This window comes from Athene noctua, chromosome 14, assembly GCF_965140245.1.
Source record: "Athene noctua chromosome 14, bAthNoc1.hap1.1, whole genome shotgun sequence".
Taxonomy (NCBI): domain Eukaryota; kingdom Metazoa; phylum Chordata; class Aves; order Strigiformes; family Strigidae; genus Athene; species Athene noctua.
The window spans coordinates 12984092-13005349 of NC_134050.1; the positions used below are offsets into that span (position 1 = coordinate 12984092).

At 38.8% G+C, this 21258-nt stretch overlaps 1 protein-coding gene across 1 annotated transcript in view; it reads left to right on the forward strand.

The window, feature by feature from the left end:
- TRIM66 (tripartite motif containing 66) overlaps nt 1-21258 on the forward strand; it is a 50528-nt gene that overhangs the window by 22955 nt on the left and 6315 nt on the right. Inside the window, exons 6-15 of the mRNA XM_074918143.1 lie at nt 574-688; nt 2038-2184; nt 2327-2444; nt 3807-4693; nt 5696-5857; nt 15245-15517; nt 15722-15944; nt 19067-19127; nt 19862-20036; nt 20802-21109. Of these exons, the coding sequence (XP_074774244.1) occupies nt 574-688; nt 2038-2184; nt 2327-2444; nt 3807-4693; nt 5696-5857; nt 15245-15517; nt 15722-15944; nt 19067-19127; nt 19862-20036; nt 20802-21109 (2469 nt within the window). The remainder of the gene's footprint in view (nt 1-573; nt 689-2037; nt 2185-2326; nt 2445-3806; nt 4694-5695; nt 5858-15244; nt 15518-15721; nt 15945-19066; nt 19128-19861; nt 20037-20801; nt 21110-21258) is intronic.

Here is a 21258-nt window from a genome sequence, read left to right on the forward strand (position 1 = left end):
GAAGATGATCAGGGGGCTGGAGCACCTTCCCTGTGAGGACAGGCTGAGAGAGTTGGGGTTGTTCAACCTGGAGAAGGCTCGAGGGAGACCTTACAGCAGCCTTCCAACACTTAAAAGGGGCTTATAAGAAAGATGGGGACAGAGATTTTAGTAGAGTCTGTTGTGACAGAACAAGGGATAATGGTTTTAAACTAAAAGAGGATAGATTTAGACTAGATGTAATGAAGAAACATTTTACAATGAGGATAGTGAGACTGGAACACGTTGCCTAGAGAGGTTGTAGATGCCCTGCAAGGTCAGGCTGGACGGGGGTCTGAACAACCTGGTCTAGTGGAAGGTGTCCCTGCCTATGGCACGGGGGTTGGACTAGATGACCTTTAAAGGTCCCTTCCAACCCAAACCAGCCTATGATTCTATGCTTGAAGAGAAGTGTGGGAGAATTTATGGGAAGTGGTACAATGTTCACTGGAGTTCTCTGTCAATAGTTAGAACAGTTCTTGTAACACATTACTAAACTCTGAATAAATGACATAGCAGTTGGCTCATCCAGGGATGTGTATCTCTTGCCCATAGGTTGCTTGAAGTAAAGCATTTATACAAAAAGGTAGAAAATCAAATAAATACGGCCAAGATGGTGCTGATGAATGAAATCAATAAACGAACAAACATCCTTCTTGAACAACTTGAAGTAAGTAAGGCTAGTTTCTTTCATACCTTGGGAAATTAAACTAAATTAAATTTAATCTCAGTGCCAATGGAAAGAATATAGACTGTTAGAGTTACTGTTCCTTTGCTTGTATTTTCAATTTTTTTTTTTTTTTCCTGTGGAATTTTATGTGGAATCAATGATGAAGAAAGATTTGGGATGAAGTGGCAAAATGTTTGCTTATCATGACTTAACCACATTTTCTAATGCAGTTACAGAGAATACGTTTGCACCTTTTGAGTACTTACAAAACAAACCAGCATCTGGTTTTAATGTTTAATTCACAGAAGACCATTAGCAGCACATTTAATATCCTGTTTTGAAAATGATCCTCTGATCTACTTTCTGTAACAGAGCCTGCAGTTTTGACTCTTCAGGTTTTGGATGTCCAGCTGAAGTAGATATTTTATTTTGAAATGTGCTGAGCACAAAAATTGCTATCAGATCTGATCAGTGTTTCCAGTTCTCAGTTATTCTTGGGTAATTTTAGCAGATATTGGAAAGACAAGGCAGTCAGCACTTGCTGACTACATTTGAACTTACGTATTTGACTCAAATATGGCAACTCGGCTAAGTAGCTTTACAAAAAAGAGAAACATATGTTCTCATTTCAGTATTACTAAAGATTAAGTAAATTCAGTGTTCATGTGATCTGAGAACATCTCAGTGTTTGCCTGAGTTATCTATAACCACAACCAGACTGTGCATACACTTAAAATAATATGCACAGTGCTGTGTTGAAGTCCATGTAGGGGGCATCAAATGCAACTGGGAGGTGCTGGGTTCAAATCAAACAAGGGCAGATAGTTCTTTACATAAATGGTAAATGTGTGGAACTCCTTGCTGCAAGATATTATGCATGGGTCCAAAAATAATTAGACAAATTCATAGAAAAATATGCTGAGGGTCATAATGTAGCCTCTGTCTTTGAGACTGAGAAGAATGGAGACTGGAAGACCATTCTGAGGACATGCTGCATGATTCCCCTCTTTTTATATTCCTTCTTGGGTCTCTTCTGTTGTGTATTGTAAGAGACAAGAAAGCAGTCCAGGAGCAAATTTGATCCAACTTCTACAGCTTTCCTGGGCTATGTGATTCTGTTAAACCAAGGCCAGGACAATGTAGATTATTTGCTCCTGGAGAAGTAATTGTTTTCCCTGAATTCAGACATATCTGTTGAATAAGATTTGCTTTCTTTTTATGATTGATGGTTTAAAGAAATTCTAAATAAGTGTCCCTGCAAGTAATGCATAATGTAGTGCCAATGATTGTATGCATTATGTGTGTCTGAAGAATGACAAATATCTTCTACTGATTCACATTATTAACAGAAAATCACCAGTGAAAGGAAGCAGAAATTGGAGCAACAGCTGCAAGGTGTTGTGGTTTTAAGCAGACAGGTAGAACATGTGCAGAACTTCATCAGCTGGGCAGTGTGCAGTAAAAAAAGCATACCATTTCTCTTCAGTAAAGAACTGGTAAGAACAATTTATTTTCTCAGTAAATTGAAATTGTGCACTAAATATGAGAACTGTTTTAAGGATTTAATGTTTCTCGAATAAAGTATTTTCATAGTCTTATAATTGTGAATAAAATCATCATCCTTTGATTTGTTACCAGATAGTATTTCAGATCCAGCGCTTGTTGGAGACAAACTGTGACACAGACATAGGCCCTCCGCTGAAGATCAGATTTACTTGGGATCCCTCCTACTGGACTAAACAACTGGCCAATTTGGGTAAGAAAAATATATTTTTGTTTATTAGGCAAGTGCCAAAAGCTAGACAAGACACATAGAGACAATACAGTACTTTCCCTAAAGTGCTCTCTCTCTTTTTTTCTTTTTTTTTTTTTTTAAATTTTGACTTCCAGTTTTGTATTTTTTGTCACATTCTGAAGAAAAGCTAGTGTGGCTGAACTTTCATTTTTTTCCCTCCACTTATATCAATTCACCTATTAAAAGACATTATATAAAATTATTACCTTATAAATGTTACTTAGAAATATATAATCATCTTTGATGGTCTTACAAAATCACAATGTAAGAACACAGCTACTAGTTTAGTGGAAACACTGTGCAGGGCTAAACAAATAACTTTTAATTGAAATGACCTTAAGTGAAGCGTCATTGGCTATCAAACAGCCTTGACTTTGCCCAATGGATTTGAAATTCAGTTCTGTGCGAGCAAGCAATAGCTCTGTACTGCACTGTGACTGGCAGTCCTGTAAGGAGTACCCTGGGTGGAACGGAGTATCTGCAGTGGGCCTTGTGCTATTTCCTCTGCCTTCCCCAGGGGGAGCCGAGCTCAGTCATGCCCAGCCCCTCACATCCTTTAGTATCTCGGGGGCCAAGGGACCTGAGCAATGCTTGAGACATTAACAATTAACGGGCACAACGATGGCTTTAAGACACTGGCTGTATAAAAATTACAGTGTTATTTGTATAATGAATGTGCATACTGTGACTTTGTTTCCCACCAGCTATAAACTTCCCAACTGTGTTGGGTTTTTACAGTAAATTCAGCCCGGTGGGCTGATCAATGATCTAAAAGATTGGTTCTCTTCCCATTTTAAGATATTTAAAACTAGATGGGGCAAAACACTATCAAAAGTATTACAGGGAATAATCTTCTCTTGACTAAAAGTATGGACAAGGTCAGTTCATAGGACACTTCTATTTCTAGCTTTTACAGTTCTCACTTACATAACATCAATCTGTTATTTTTGTCACTTTCACCCTGGAAGCATTCTTTTGTACCTGTGCTTATGGATGAGAAGATATGCTCATACTTTAGTGAAAAATGAAAGTATAAGCCCTATCCATCAGTTAAAAGAAAAATAAGTTGAGGTCAATTTTTCAAAGCATTTGCTGGTAATTCAACCATGAGTTCTGTTGACATCAGTGGAGTTTGGTATGAATTTAAATCACAGAAAAATCTTGAAAAATTTGTCTTGAAGGTATGTTGAAGGACTGTTTGGATGGGATATTTGAATATCTTTTATATTTGAAATGAAGACAAGGAAATGGCCATTGTTCACAGTTTTTGTTGTGTAAATTTGTCAAGATCATAGGAGGGAGTAATTTTTCTGTTTTTTCCAGGAGCTTTCACTATGGAAGGTGGACACATTTCTCACTCAGATATGCTACTCTGTGGAAACGTGCCAGGATTACAGACCTCCTTGTATCATGGGCACCGTTCACCAGCAGCACAACTGGAGCCTGTGAAGAGTCAGTCACCTCAGTTTCCTCCTGCAGTTCAGTGTCCTACACCTGTGTGTTGCTCGCACTGCCTCAGCATACCTCACCCAAACAAAGCTCAGCCTTCTTACCAAGACATAAGCCTCTATCAGAATTTTCGGCAACCTCCCGAACTGCATGAGCAGCCCTTTCCTCTGCAGTACAGCATGCAGCAACATGACAAAGAGCAAAGGGGTGCCCCCCAGCCTCTGAAGCTAATGCAGTCTGGACTGGAACAGCCGTGGTCAGAGCCAGAGAACATGTCTGGGAGGATGAGAAAGCCTTTACCATCCCAGCAGCTGCAGCAGGCTGCACCCCTGGGCTATGCTGTTGTATCGCATGAGGCTCAGCAAGTTCACACAAGCCATCCACAGCCATTCCGCACACAGACTACTTTGCAGACATCAACTGTGCAAGTGCAACTCGGTCATCTCCAGAAGATGAAATCTAACCACTTGCAGCAGCCACCACAGCAGCAGCAGCTGCCACCAGCATCGCCACCATCAGGTCAGAATGAGAGCACCCACAAACAAGTCATCCAGCAGAGCCTGGACATAATGCACCACCAGTTTGAACTGGAGGAGATGAAAAAGGATCTGGAGCTTCTTCTGCAGGCCCAAGGACAGTCCAACTTGCAGCTGAACCAAGCCAAGCCACCTCAGCATGTTCAACAGACCATAGTTGGTCAAATCAACTACATAGTGAGGCAGCCAGCCCCAGTTCAGCAACAAATCCAAGATGAAGCACAAGTAAGTTCTCTGAAAGTTCTTTCGTATTGTGTTTAGTCAGTCTAAGCTCAGAAACGGGAGACAACTTTGACATTTCATGTATTTGATTGAACTTTCTGTTGCCTATGTTTGTGGTTCAGCAGAGGCTTCATGCCTCATGTGGACTGGGCCAAAATTTTCTGTGAAGTGCTGCGTAAACAACTTGAGTCCCAAAGATCTGAATCTCTAATTAGACAAGGTGAGCACCAGGTGGGAAAATAAAAGCATCACCATTCTTCCTTTGTGAATAGGTAACCAGAGGACTGCAGTAGTCTCACTCTCCATTTCAACTTGTTTTTACGGGAAATTTTAGGTCCTGAGTTCTTGAAAAAGATTCGCTTTTGATTCTGAATAATTAGTGAAAAGAGAGTGAAGAACACCTTTTCTTTGGTCTAAGAGTTATTTCCCATTCTACTAGTAACTGCTTTTGCTACTGCATCATGTCCTATAAGATTTTCATCAGTATTCATACACACTGTTCTGTTACAGCTTTGTCAGCAGGGCTAGTTTCTCCCCTTTTCCTCTGTTGATAAGAATCTTGCTTTAGAAAAAGGGACAGTGCTGTGCAGTGAGCATCCAAACTACAAGGCTGGTAAGGTGCACAATAAAGTGGCTTTAAAACTCATTCAGAGCAGTGGGGATTGCAACAGAATGGTGGCTGAGACTTTCCATTGTGTAAATTCTGTGGAGCTCCCACCTTGAATAACTCTCAAAGTGGCTTACCTGTAGGGGCATACTGGAGGCTTTTGGAATAGCTGTACACTTCAGCAGCTTTATTGACTTTTTTTTTTTTTAATTTATTAATGTTTGAGAGAAATCCTTCTCTATTCATTTATCACTTCACTTAGGGTTACTTCGAACATCTTTGTTGTTTTGGAACCTTTCCAGTCTTGTCATATTGTGTATGCTGTGAGTTGATGTGAATTTATTGCCATTTCTCTTTCTGTGATTTTGAAAACACAAATTCTTAATTGTGATTTGTAGGTTTGTGAGAGTTCTACTGAACTGGATGCCCAGAAGACTGTAATTCCTCTTGACAAAGGTGATAGTCCCTCCCTGTCACAGTCACTAGATGAAGAAGCCAGTGTCAGCAGTCACTCCCCTGAGAACACATTGCAACAAACACCTATCCATCCAGTGAGAAAGGTATCAAGAATTTAAAAAAAAAAAAATAATTTTTTTTTAAAGGGAAAACATTAGTTGATAATATTGAATATAGTATGTCATTGGAATTTGCAATCAGGTTGAAAAAAATAAAATACAGTAAAAGTCAACAAAATGGCTTGTAAACCTTGGAAGACAGTCATAGCCTACCCTAGTGTGCATGTCCCGGTGAGATGCCTACACACTGTGCTATAGCCAGGATCAGCAGCTCTTCTATAAGCTCTTCTAGTGTTTAGATCTGGCTGGCACGATTGTTAAGCATGAACTGGCAAATAAATAGAAGACCTATTTCTTCACTGAGTAAATTCTGTCCAGTCCCTATCTCTAAGGATTTAACTATCAGCACTTGCTAACTGACATGCTAGCAGCAGTAAACTTAAAGAAAAAAAAGAATATTCGGATGAAATCAGGCCTGAGAAATCTTTCAGAATAGTTGACCTGGAAATTACAACTAATTATTACTGTGTAAGCCAAAATGTCTTGCTAACATTTTTTTTTTAATCTTGTGGAGATGTGGTGGTCTGAAAGGTTCTGTTATACTCCTTCTCCTTGTTCATGTGTAAGAAAACTCATAGATTTATCAATCTCTAGAATATTTCAGCACATAATAGAGCCATGCTTTGATCCTTCCATCTACTAGAAAGCCCTAAATATTGAAGAAGCAATATAAACCCAGGAGTGCTCAGCTTTATCAGTAGTTCCTGGCTGGCTCTGGAAATCACCTATGCCCTGGAGTCAGAGAAGCTGCCTCTTACTTCTCTGTACTGTTTGTTTAAAACACTCCAAATAGCACTTCATATTCTGGTTGCTCAAATCTGCTTGTTACTTCTATTCATGACTTATGTTGTATACCATATAGAAGTCTTTCATGGATATTTTTTCTTGGAATTTGGGTGTGGAATCTTGTGGAAGAACTTGTCTTTCCTTACTAGCCCCCAAAAGGAAGTTATTTTCTCCTTCTTTAGCATGTAGCTTTGTTGACCCAACATATTTATGATGCAATACCCATTCAGAGAGTTGTTGGAGATCATTTTGTTAATTGTGGAGACATGGAAAGGTAATGATTACTGAGGGTCTGGAAGCAGCATGAAAATTAGATTTGGAAGCCACAAATAAATCTGCCATTTTTAACTTAATCCTGTAGATATGATGGAATTTCTGGATCAGGCCAATGGTATCACAGCATTCTGAGATGATGCTCTTTCCCTTAACTTCTGATGATGGAGCACAAGACTGGGGAAAGCTATGCAAATTTTGTAGGATAGGGATATCTTTACTTTAGGGTATGACTGTAAAAATTGAAGATGTATATTTAAGGCCTGAGCAAGACCATGAACCTGAGCACATACTATGTGAAAATACCATAAATATGTATTTTATTTGTGAAAATTAATGGTGATGCTAACCAACTAGCTTTCAGAGGCTTTTTCTACATGTACGTTGAAGAAGCTCTCATTTGTCTTCTGGACCTGTAAAGGAAGGTTACTCCCAACAGCTTAAGACAAGTCAGAAAGAGGGAAGAAAATGGAAGCAGATGTGCAAGAGAAAGACTAGTGTAGTCTGATGGGAAAAGGGGAGGAAAAAAGGAAGATAGACCAATTCATTTCTGTACAAGTTGAGGAGGCAACAAGAAGAGGATACTTCTAAAATAAAAAAAAAGGAAATTTTTTCAATGGTGCTGAGAAGTATATGCTCTTGTGCAGAACACACAGGTTTGTCTGGTTTTTACTAGTTTACTGGTACCTCTGCAAGAAATGAGGACATTCAAGATTCAACAGACACAGTACCCCAACTTTTCTTGTATTGATCTTTTGTAACGAGCTGTTCACAATGAAACCATAATGTACTGACAGCACTGGCAATGGCTAACTGGAAATGATGAAGGAGAACCCTTGAAATATATTATTCTTGAATGCTGTTTAAAGACATCTGACTGCTTTTTCTGACAGTTATATTAAATCTAGGTTTAAATGGGAGATCAGTTCCTATTTAAGAGCAAAGGGGTGTTTCTTTTTCACCTGTTTCACCTGATTAAATATTTTCACGCTCATCTCCAGATAAAAATGTCCATATACGTGTTTGTCCATTTATTTTCACGTAGCCTGTATTCAGAACATTTCATCTCTCTCAAGTTCTTGAAGGACATGGAAAAAGTGAATGTGGAGAAGTCCAAAATATTGTACTTGGAAAACATGGTAGAGAAATGGCTAGAGAAACCTTTTGCTACTTGGAGAAGAACTGTATTCTGCCTTTTGGACAATAATTGGTATTGGACTTCTTGGTCTTGTGCTGCAGTTCTGCTGAACTCTGACAGCCTTTGTTGTGCCCAGAATTGCTGGTGGAGTAGGTAATTCTCTGGCTTCTAAGATTCTTTCATTAAAGACAAACCTGCATGTGAACCAGAATGAAGCAAAGTTCAGAATTAACTGTTTAATGATATGTTTGCCAAGATCTGTCAAAAAAGAAAAGCTTCCATTAGCCCAGTGGTTTCCCTTATTTTGGAGGGGGCAAGGCTTGGTTGCCCCTGTAATTAAACATCTGTGCATTAATTCTGAAACATGTTTACAGTATGCGTTTGATACTGTTGATTGATAACTAGATGAGTTGTCTGCATATGGGATCATATTTATGTGTGAAGCAATATAGAGCAGATGCTATTAATAGTTTGGGATCACAACATTACTCATAAACAGGGAAACCACAAGAACGTTATTCAGATCATCCCAGACAAGTGCTAGTGTAGCCGTTACACCACGGTATGAGGCACTCATATGCCATGTGAGTGCCTGCGAGTTCAAAGAATGCCTGTTCAAGTTACTTTGATGAGCACTAGTTTCCATCCTTCACATTTAAAGCTGGTTATTGATAAGCAGAAGTAGAGAAGCAAGGATGAAACACTTCAAGCACTTGTAAAATGTCCTCGTGTGTTACATTTCACCATCTATCAGCACAAAAATTAAATCTTAATTAAATTAAAAATTAAATGCTTCACTAAGCAGAGAGAATTTTGGCTTTCCAGTTGTATGAGGTAGGGTTTTCTAGCTGGTGTTGACCAGAAACATTGGCATCAAGGCTACTGATGTCTTAAAGTTCAGAGTAATTCCTGTCTGTGCCCATGTGCTCTGTATGCATGTATATAGTATAGTGCTGAAACATGTCACTTCAGTTATGTGGGGGCTTGTTATTATTTGTTTCACTGCTTTTTAGAATGGTGATATTTTTTCAGCCTTTCTGTCTTCCTATGTATTGCTCTAACTATTCTTTCTCTGTCAATTGTATTTTTTGTTCAGGATACATGTTTCTATACTTAGAAGATTGATTGTTTGATATAAGTCAAGGACTGCACTTAGCGTAATTTCGGCTTGATTAACACCTTTTAAGAATGCTACACTAGAAATGGAAGTTTTCTGTCTGTGTGCAAAACGGATATAATTTTCTCTTCACACTCCCCTGTCAGTATACTTCACTCACATAACCAGGACCTCTGTTTTGGATTGTGGAGTTGTTCTGTCTCCATGCCTATCAAATACCCAACCTCTCCAGTAGGAATGCCAGCAAGACTGAGGATGAATCTCAGAATAACTTTTGTGATACCTGCACTTTTGTTCTGGGGACTTGTGCCTAGCTGTAGCAAACAGCTATACAAGCTATTGAATTGCTAAGTTGCAGTGTGAAGGAATGAGTATTCAATTAGACTAACAATTCTGTGGAAAGGGTTATCAGCCTTCTGCAATGATATGGTTCTCCTGTTGTTTTACATAGTATGATGCTAAGTTATTAATTTGCACACGGGACCAGAGAGGTCATCTATTCTGGAGCAGAGGTGAGAATAACAAGGTATTTTTGGCCTAATTGTGTTTTCAGGATTAATAAAGGACATACAATCCCTGTTTTGCTTACATGTATCTGTCATTTGTGGCTGTGATGAGCAAGAGGTCTAAAGGTTGTACCTAGCATTTGAAGAAATGTCATAATTACTGTAGAACTGTATCACAGATTTGTAGTTTGAGTCTCAGGTGCTGATGCAACAGATATTGGTGGTGTTGCAGGGCCAGCTGAACATCTCTCCTCCTCAGACTCCATAAGTGCACCTCTTCCTCTAGTTAGGAGCAGGGGCTTTACTTCTGAGAGGGAGGATTCCTTGTCTTCTCCAGCTGTTGAGTTGTGTCCAGGGCAGTGAACATTCTGTACCATCCCCACTCATCCTAAAAACCTAACTGGCTTGGGCACTTGTGCTTCTGCCTTCTGGAACACTGATCAGCTGTGAGTAGATTGGACAGCGTTTGCCAAACTCAGGTTTGGTTACGTTCCTTAGCAACCTTTGAGGGTTTCTCCCATTGAGCTAATATTTCATCATCTTTTCACCTTCACCACCTTCATAATAACTATATTTTACAGGTCTATATTGAATTTCCTCTCAAACATTTCTTTTTGAAGCTGAAAAGTGATTGCTGGTGTCTCTAGTATCTTTTTTTTTTTTTTTTTTTTTTTTTTTTCATGGAAGCCATTCTATACTTTAGTCCTTTACATCTTTGGCCATTTTCCATTTTGGTTTTGATAAATACTTTTTGAGACAGGGTGACCAGAAATAATAATCAAGGTGCAAACAGAGTGCTATAATTCTAATTTTTTTTTATTTTTTTTATTCATAGTAAGTCCCAGCTTCTTAGTTCAATAACTCTGTCTCAAGCCCCATAAAGTACCTGAAACAGGGATATCCTAGAAAATATTTCATGCCATCCAAGGAGCACTCTGAGAGAGGCTTCTGTTTTATTCCAGTTACATGCAATAGTGGCATTTCATGCAAGATTAACATAGTGACAGTTCATGGTGGAACCTCTCAGCCTCTCCTGGGGCCTGATGCTTGTGAACTTCTAGGCTCTGACATGCCGATGCTCCTGTTACAGGATTATCAGAGAGAACAGGTGATCTCAGTCTGTTGTAGGTAGCATTCTTGGGTATTTTGCCCCAACACATTTGTCCTAAACTTTATTAATGACAACTCTTCCATCTCAATGGCAAGTGCTTAACTAATGGTTTGTTTGGTTTTTTTTTTTTCTTCTAAAAGCAAGTGAAAAATTGTGGGAGAGGAGTTGAGGGGCACAGCACAAGTTTTATTTTTGTTAGTATTGTACTGAGCATGTTGTGATTATTTAGTGACTGAAAGTAATAATAATTTAATACCCAACCCTAGGACTTGGAATCTGAGCTCGGCACCGGGGTGGGTTTGTTGCTGATTTTTTTTCTAATTGCTATTAATTTTAAGGGGATTAAAGGTGAAGGAAATAACAACAACAGCCTGGAATTTAGAGTCCTACAAATTCCTAAAGTATCAGATTATTTTTTGACTTTAAAGACTTGAGCTGCTTACAGCACAAATGTGTTCATGCTTCATGCAATTAGGTGCATTTCCCAGAATGTTAATTTAAAAAAACCTTTTCCTTTGACCTGGAAAAAAAGGATAAATAAAACATGATGCTGCTTGCTCCATACAATCTCTTCCTCCTTCTGCTTTAAGCCAGCTCCAGTTTATTCAGACAAAATGTTAAGGAAGATTTGGATTCTTTTTCTCGTGAATACAGAAAAGAAATCCTTTGGATTCTATTCTGAAATTGAGAAATACGAATAGGAAGCATGTGTAGACAGTGTTATCGGTGCTGCTGTGTGCGGTGAGTTAAACAACTGGATTGGAGTAGTACATTTGTTTAACCTCCTAGCATAATGAGCTGCCAGGGGGATTGCTCCACTTAATAGCAGCCGTTCATTACTCTGCAACCATTTGCAGCGTGTTATTTCTCTTATAGCAAAGAGAATTGGCAGTTCCTAGTTTTAGCTTTCTTTATCTGTGACACTTAATGTCAACAGCCTTGAGACTTTGCCAAAACAATCCTAACAAATCCTAATCCCAGTGTTTCAAGGTAAGTATTTGCTTCTCAGAATTCTTCTGTATTAGTGCTGCATGTTTACACTGGACCTTTTTAAATGCAACAGTGATCAAAGAAATATTTGAACTAAACAATATGTTTATTTTTTGTTCTCTGAAGGCACTTTGCATGTTCTTTCTTCTTACCTTTCACTACCATAGCTATGAAATTTGTGGTAAAAGGCATTTTGGGGTGGTGATGCTGCTGCCATTATATTATAAGGACCATCAGACCACAATTAATTATAAGACAATGAGAATTCCAATTATAATGACACAGATGTAGTTTGATATGCAAGGCTGTACATTAAAATGTCAAAAGTTTCAAAATTAACCTACAGCTGAAGCCACCCTCTACCCAGGAGCATAATTAATGCTTGTTGTTGTTCAAAGGGTGCAATGTAAAAGCAATAGAGCTTATATAAAACAGAGATCAATTCTTTAAAGGCATCCCATTTGCAAAAACTAGCAGAACTGTCAAGGGATAAGAGAAATTTTTGCTAATGGCAAAAGAAATGATTATTTTAGGGAGTGAATTAATAGGCTATTAATGAGCCTTGCTCCCAGTGCATTGTTCACTTCACACTTGACAGCAGCTCCAATGGATCAGAATGGAATGTGTCTGTTCTTAACTGTGAGTTTTAATATTTTGCACTGAAAGATCATAATGTTGCTTCATCATTAAAATAACCACAAAATTAACTTTTGCCCCAAGGGAAAGACTGATGGCAGTTTGATGGCCTCATTATTCTTTTTTTCTTTTTAACAAGAGTAAGGTTTTATATTGGCTTATATAATCTAAAAAGATCTCTGAAGAAACTTATGCTAGCTGGAAGAGTAAAAAAGATATAGCCATGCAATGCAATTGAATTTCACCTTTCTAAAAATTTTAGTTATAACAAAGTCGTATGCATGTGCCTTTTTTTTTTTTTTTTTTTTTTTTTTCCTGCACTAGGAATTGTCCCAGCAATTCCTCCCAGTAAGTAAACTTGTTTCACTGAAGCCAGGAGTAATCCTACCATTTTCTTAGTAGGGCTAACATTTCACCTGCAGTGTATACAGTTACACACAGACGGGTCTGCAGCAGGTCAGGTCTCAATACGTAATAGGCGATGGCACGCTCTTGGAACACAAGTAAGGGAGGATGCGTGTAGCCATTAGAAGGGAATAGCCACAAGGTCTCCAGTTAAGTTGCTGTGCAGCTTTGGGTGGTGTGCCTGCCACGTGTGTGCCTCAGCATGCCCATTTCTAGTGGAGCACAGCATTAGGTAGTTCCTATTGACTTGGATGGGAATTTGTGGATGCTTCGTGCTTTTGAGAATCTAACTAATTATTTAACTACCTCACAGGGACTTAATTAATGCTCACAGTGGACTTTGAAATAAGGGGAAAAGGCAAGACTGATTACAGTCCATCTGCTCAGTTCAAGCACTAATTCTGCTTCTTTGTGTTATTTTCTGTAAGTGGTGTGAGAACAATTCACATGTTTATTTTGTCATCTGAAAAAGGTTTGTGATAAAAAGAGTGACGGAATGAAAAGGAAAATGTTTACTTGATAGGCCACAATTGTCACTGCATGTGCAGGAGCCTGTCACAAGAAAATTATGACAGCAAATGAACATTTTTCATCTTCGGAGACTTCTTTAGGATGTGTGACAATGAAAGCTGAATTCCTTTCTGACCTACATATATTCCGTTGAAACCTGAGCGTTCTTAGAAATGCTCTATCAGAGTATATGGAAAATTGTGCCTCCACCAATGCATTTCCTCGTTTGCTGTGTTCTAGTTTTCAGCTCAAATGTAAGGTAGGGAGAAGGTGCTTGACTAGTTCCAGCTGGTTCCAAGAAGTTATTACAGCTTAGACTGCTTCCATTCAGGGACACTCTGCCTCAAGAGGAGGAAAATGGCCAATACCCTGGCTGCAGAGACCAGGGTCTCTGGGGTGCCTTCTACGTGAAAGCACTGTTTAAAAAGACTTACTAGAGCACTGAGTGGTAGAATAGTACAAAACTTCCCTAGCACTGCAGAAGAACTGATCTCTTTCTGTCTCAAATGCAGCCTATTTTCTGTCATTGAATATGAGTGGTCACTGCTCAGGCAAAGCTCCTACTGTAGTGTTTATTGCAAACTGAGGAAAAGGAAGTTAAAACACATCCTTAGGTGGAAATTAGTATGTGGGCAGAGTGTTCTCTTAGCACACAGGTGATATGCATTGCAAGCAGAGGAATTAAAGACTGACTTTGGCATTATGTAGGATTTACACAGGCACAGCTGACAACTCAATCTAGTCTACTGTCTTTGACTGTTGGAATAAGATGGACAAAGGTATCAAAATCCAAAATGGAGTAACAGTTGAGAAAAATACTAACTAACTTTAGAAAATGGGTCCTGTCTCAGATTCACTTCTAATTCACAGGCCCCTAGCAGAAAATTAAGTACAACAATGAAATTAAACTCTAATTCAGATGCAATCAACACATTTCTTTTGTCTTGATTTATATTACACTGAGTGCTACTTACTGTATTGTAGCCAAATGAAAAGGATTTATTCAGTCAGTTATCAAGGGTGAAACAGCAATGAACTATAATGAAATATAATAGAAAATTACATATTCAAATGACACTGATCTGCATGCTGCTTAAGACTGCTTATATTTGCTTCATATGGATGCTGGAAGAGCCCTGATTTCAGTACACATTCCTAGATGTAAGGCAGCTTAAGGAAGTCACCTAGACGGGTGGATTTGCTTTGTTTTGGATGACAGTATTTCTGTGGTTTTGGCAGTAACAAATCATGTGACAGTAGAAAATGCATGTTGCTAAAAGTATTCAGAGACTTTGGTAAATATTCCCGTCCTTTGGAAACTAGACATGTACATCCTTTCCTCAGTACATGTAGGATGTTTCTGGATTTACACTATAATATTTAAAAGGCAGGTGCCTTAGGTTTTAATGAGTCAGACTCACTAACTAGCATAAAGTTTTCAGCATCATTAACAATAGTTTCATCCACTTGTGTCAGATCTGAATCTTATTTCTTCTGAATCTTCTCTCTGAATAGTCATCTGATGATTTTTGAATAAAGTGATAAAATTTCTTATCTGAATCTTATTTTGTCTGGAATAACTTAATGGAAGCTTATAGGGTTTATATCAAGTATTGATTTAGTACAATATTCTACATGCTTAGATTTCTCCGTTCATTGTAGGGAGTTAAAAATCAGGATCCCTTGGACTGGTTGAAGGAAGACACGTCTTGTAAATCACAGAAGAGTAATCTAAGTGTCTCCTTTCCCGGTGTAAGATTACAATAGATACTTTCAAGACCTCATGGCACAGCTGGTTGATTATGTGTAGCTGAAACAGTGTCTCACCCATTATAGAAAGAACAGTAGCATTTTCTTCCTGAAAAACTTACTAACGTATTGTTGGTTTTTATTTTCCCAGCGTTCAGCATCCTTAAGCATTGTGGGCTTTTCAAACAGTCTAGAAATGGAGTTACCTTCAACAAGGCCATCTAGCTTGGCTGAGCCACAGATGCAAGGTGCAGCCGCTGTAACACTTGTCCCATCCCCGAAGGCCCTTTGTGACTGTGATGCTCCACCAGAGTTGGTGCCCAGCTACAGCTTGGCGTTGGGCAGAGCACCAAGTGACCTGAGTCCTGGGGCTGCCGCTGGCCTCACACCAGGAGATGCCCTCCAGGGCAGCACTAATTGCAAGGTAGGAATTGCACAAACTCCTCTAGTGAAAGGGAATTCACTTTCATTGACAGCATATGTTATTGTTAGCTGCCTTCGACTGACTGACTATTTCAGTAAGTAAAGCTTTCCTTATCTGGTGTGTGAAGACTGATTACAAATTATTTTCTTAAGATAGAAAGAAAGAAAACTACTAATAAAATTTGATATTTTTTTTTCTTTGAAGCTGGAAAATGAAGACTTCAATAGTGTAGATCATCCTCTAGAAAACAGCTTGGCTACTGCTGGACAAGATGTAGTTAATGAATTAACTCTTTCTATGCAAAAAGTGCTAGAAGAACCTATTAATCTTTCGATCAAAAAATCTCAGCATTGCCCTTCTGAACTGCTCAGCAACACTTCTTTTCTGCCCATGAATGCCAGAATGACACAACTTAGAAGCAAAGAAGGTATTTGTTATTTAATTTAGGTTTTTGGTCTTTCTTTCTTAGGACTGTGCATTGCAAGCATTGCAAAGCAGTATGCTTGTTAATGTACTTACATAGAAATGTGTATTTGCAGCAAGCCTCAAATATTATCAGAGTACTTAATCCAATGGAAAAGCATGTTTGATCTCATTTGTGGAGGAAAAACATGGAAATGATATGCCTTGAATTTTTAACATCCTTCATCTATGAACCAGAAATCAGTGTGTCTGTGTGAAGTACCTGGAGTATTAGTTCTCTTAGAAGCACTCCTGTTAATGAGACCTGCAGTTATGACTATTGAAGAGCTGGTTTGAAGAGTCCAAATTAATTAAAACCCTCCCTACTTCCGAAATGTAATGTGCCTTCTGCTAAGTCCTTCACATCAGTAGCATAGCAAATTTTTGTTGGGTTAATATATTGCACAGTATGTGCATTTGCTTGGCTCTGTCTACTGTGGAACATTCCCTTCAGCCAAGGCCTATTTCTTCAGCCTTGATGGAGAATTAGACCTTATTTAACTCGTTTCGTGGGCAAATTGCCAGCATCCTTGTGCTACAGTGCAAAGCCTCATTCCTGCAAACACTAAAAGTCAATGGGACTATTCATGCAAGCAAGGGATTGCAGGATCAAGCTGTTATCCTGTGACTTATGCCAGTATTTGGCTGCTTTTCTCTGTAAAAGATGAATTAATATTTCTATCTCTGTGCTGTATTTTTATTCAAAGAATTCTAATTAGTACAAAGGAGGCCTAGCTCAGTGAGCCAAGAAGAGATGCATTTGTCTTCTCTTATGCACACTATGCCAAATTGTGACAATTAAGCCACAATCATTTCTGTGAGTTGTAAGAATCAGGCGCACCCCTAAAAAGCTGTGCCTCAGTCAGGCTTAAGCGTTTCAGAGGAGCAGCTTTTAGTATCTGGTTTGGGTCATGTGACACCACACACAGAAAGCATCCCCAACATATAGAATCTCACTATCTATAGCAGATGTTACAGATTTACTCTGTGCAAAGGGCAGGTCCTGTTGTGCAAGAGGATGGAGCACTGAATTCAGTTCTTTTCACAAGGATCAGGAGGGAGCAACTCCCATCCTGCTCTCACTGTTTAAAGGTGTGCAGTGAGGGGACATCTGAGGAGATACAGTCACTATGTGCACCAGTGACAGAGATGAACTGTTTGCAAAGGCAGCATAATCTTTGCTATAGGTTCTCAGTAGGACTTGATGGCTTCAGCAGTGATGTGCTGCCAAACTGCACTGCTTTTGGTATATATCTCCAATGACTCATCCTTTTCTAATATCAAATCTAAACATTTCAGCTTAATTTACAACAAAATACTTCTTATCCTAGCCTCAAGGGATGTGGTAAAAATTGTACATAATTTCATCATTTTCCCTCTTACAGCCACTTTTCTTCTTATCATGGCTTGCATAAACCCTCTCTGCTTCTCTTTCCTAGACTAAACAAATCTGATGGTTTCAGTCTCTCCTCATGGCTCAGGGTTGTGCTTTTTAAAACCACTTCACTCCGGCTGCACTACTCTGGGTGCTCCGCAGTGAAGGAGCACTGCCCACAGCCACAGCTGCGGCTGAGGCCTCTGGGGTGCCATGCAGAGCCAGGGTATCAACTTCTTGTGTTTTACATTCCTCACCGCTGGTGATACACTGCGGGATGGCATTTGCCTTTTTGCAGCAGCAGCAGCATTATGTGGTTGACTTGCATGTAGTGAATGGTCCACATTAACCTTTAGTTCCTTCTACAGAACAGTTCCCTAGTCAGTTATTTTCCTTTGTTATTACAGTCATCTGGTCCTTCATAAGCATAATACTTAGTTATCTCAATTCAGTCTTACTGATTTAGGAGATTTTTTTTCTCTGATGTATTAAGTTCATTTTTTAGTTGTCAGCATTGCTCACAGTGTTTGCAACCCCTCTAGTTTTATAGGTACTATTATTTCATGAGACAAGTTGCTGATGGAAATGCTGATGAATATTAGGAACCCAGCACTACTGGAACATCTTCTGGCTTGACTGTGCCACAAGAGCTGCTCCTTCAGCTCAGTGTGCAGTCACCCTTTAGTAATTCTGTCCAGAGCCATGACTACCACCCTTCACCTGAGAAACAATCACAAATCCGTAACACTTCAGGAATGATGTAAAATGCACCTTTCCCTATCAGTTTTGATCGTATTGTTTCCTGTGGCTGGGAACACCAGGATATCTTAGAGGCACAGTGCTTTCAAGCCATGGGTTAGGTACCATTGACACAAGCTAGATTTTCTTTAAAAAAAGCTTGTTTTCCTGGCACTCACTTATCTCCAGATAGCCATGATACATGGTTTGCTTTGCTGTTAGTATTGTTTATGTCAGACTAATTCCTAACAAAAGGAGGAGTTACTATGAAATTTGTCAGTGGACTGGTATTTACAAGGGCATCCACTGGGTCATTCATCTCTACCCCATCCCATCTCCAAAGTTGTTTTATTACTTTTGTGTCTAGTATCAGTCAAGAGCTACAGTTACTTGTGTGCTTATGCAACAATAGTTTTGAATTCATATGTTTATATGTTACATATGTTGGAGGAGAGAAAGGAATCATACAGCGTAGCTTTCATCCCTCAGTGGCAGATTTCCTTTCTGTTTTCTAGTAACTAGAATTGTCCAGAAGGTTCTTAGCGTGGAGCAGGAGACTGCATAGACTTCCTGAGCCTCAGGGGTTCAGACCTCAGTAGGTCTGTTTTTCTCAAGTGAAGGCTGTATAGCAAAGAGGATTACTTATGTTGTTGCATGTATATAGATGAATATGGCATGGCTGTGTACATATATAATTCTCTGGGAATGTAACCATTTTGACAAAATATTTTGGAAAGGCTCTTCATATTCAGGACAGAAGCTGTGGTTGAAAGCAAAGAGAAAGACAAAGTCTGTATCCCAGAATAGAAAATAGCATACACATTTTCTATACATATAGATGAAATGATTCCATAATTCACTTATGATATCATATTAAACACCAGTCAGAAATACATGAATACTGAAGTACTTTCTACCCTAATCTGACTCTGATATTATAAATATTTTATTCATTTTCTTATCTTCTGTTCCAGATTCCAATAACTGTGAAAAGGAACATTTTGAAATGGATATGAAAAGCAATCAGAATGTTAGGTAACAGAGTCTTTTTTTATACAGAAGCACTGGCCATGAAATTTTATGCATGTATTTAGAAAATTTCTCATACTTAATGGTAATGGAGAACTTAAAAAGAATGCAAGATTTTTTATAGATAATAATTCTGTAAGTTGTAAAGTATTCTCTTAAATTGGAAAACAGTTTAAAAGAAGTGGTGAGTTCATGTATTTTTGTTATTCTATGTAATTTTCCAGACTGAATACAAATTTGCAAACTTATCTCACTGGATTAGAAACTGTTTAGTCCCAATTAAACCTAAAAAATATAACGAGAATAGGATTGACATCTCAAAAATTTAATAAAATTTTGTTTTCAGCTCCTGCTGTGATAATATTTTAAAGTAAAGTTGATGTGCTGTGTTCCTGCTTGAATCCAGATACACTGAGAAGTATCAAGCATAATTTAAATTGGAATAATTAAAACAAAAATATACAGAGCAGGGCAAAGTTTTAGCACAGAAGTTAGTAATGCACTTCCACATATGATTAATTTAAAATGGTTGCATTCACATTTCTTAAACAATCAGCCTGAGTCTTAAAGAATCCTAAAGAATCAGAAAAAAAATTCAGATTTTCAACGTTTAGCCATTAGAGTCACAGTTACAAAGGAAAAGAAGCACAAACAACAGTGCATGAAAAACGTTGAAACTGAGTAGGGATGAGAATTTTGCATTTATGACTGCATTTAACCATGTCTTATTTTGGTTGAAGAGCTGGCCCTAAGGAGCAGAAGATCCCCTATGTGCGACTGGAACGTCTAAAAATATGTAGATCAGAAGTGGGGGAGCTCCCAGTGTTTAAGCTCCAGCCACAGGACAATGAGCAGGAGGGCAACTTCCTCCTGATAATTGAATGTGGGACCCAGTCTTCAAGTATGTCTATAAAGGTGAGTGGAATTTCCTTGATGCTTTACCTGCTTTTTCCCCTTTATTCCACTGACTTGTACTCAGAGTTTCTGAAAGTTATTATACACTGAACAGGTCTGTTGATTCGTTTTGCCCTTGGACACTTCTGTGATGGGTGGAGCTAATAGAGAAAGCAGCTTTTAGCTTGCTGTGTAGCTCCCTGATACCTCCATTTCTTAGAAATCTGTGTCTGGGATTGGATAGCTGGTAGTGGTTTTGTGTTCTAGCAAACAGCCTGGCTTATCTGTCTAGTTACAAATATAGGATAAAAAGCTTAAAACTGACCCGAATGCGTATTTGAATGATAGGAACCAATTCCAGAAATCACAGTGTAATAGATTTTCCAAATCTTTATTTTCTGTGGCTTCATTGTAGTCTTGAGCTTCTTTCCACAGAAGGAACTGGGAATTTCTGATGGGAATAAAAAAACTATACTCTTTTTTTTTTTTTGAGCTGTTTAATGTTTTTAATGTAAAATTTGCAAATGATATTGTAAAGTATCTTGTTTCTATCATCGGTGATATGAAGTCTGTACAGCTCTCTTGCATTGTGGTATGTGGTGGGAATGACTTCACCAAGGTGACCTGGCCAGCCCATGGCAGATGTCGAGCTGAGCGTGGGCCTGCTGAACCCCAGTGCCCTCTTCAGTAGAGTCCACTGCAAAGAAACCATTTTGTCCACAGATAACCACTGCTGTCACATGCTTATAGAATGATTGTGTGACCCCAAATTTTTCTTCCTTTAAGATAAATAAAGATAGACCAACTGAAGGAGTGAAAGCCAAAGAAGAGAACTCGGAGGACAAAAAATTTCTCATATCCCAGGCTGCAGGACAGACACACTCTCCTCCTGTAGATCCTCCCGCTGTTGATCAGAAGATCAGCAATGGCATCCCTATCATGAAAAAATCTCCGGTTACTCAGGACGTCAATCCAATAGAAAATGAGGATTTCTGTGCTGTGTGTCTTAATGGAGGAGAACTGTTGTGCTGTGATCACTGCCCCAAGGTCTTCCATCTCTCCTGCCATGTTCCAGCCCTGCTCAGCTTTCCAGTGTGAGTGTGTATGACATTTTGCTAATGTGCTCCGTTTCTGCTCACTGCCTTGGGGCAGAATATATTCTCAGGGATGTATGTGTCAACCTTAAACAAGGACAAGACCACATCTCTTACTTGCCTTTTTTGTTACTTTTCTTGCAAAGGGA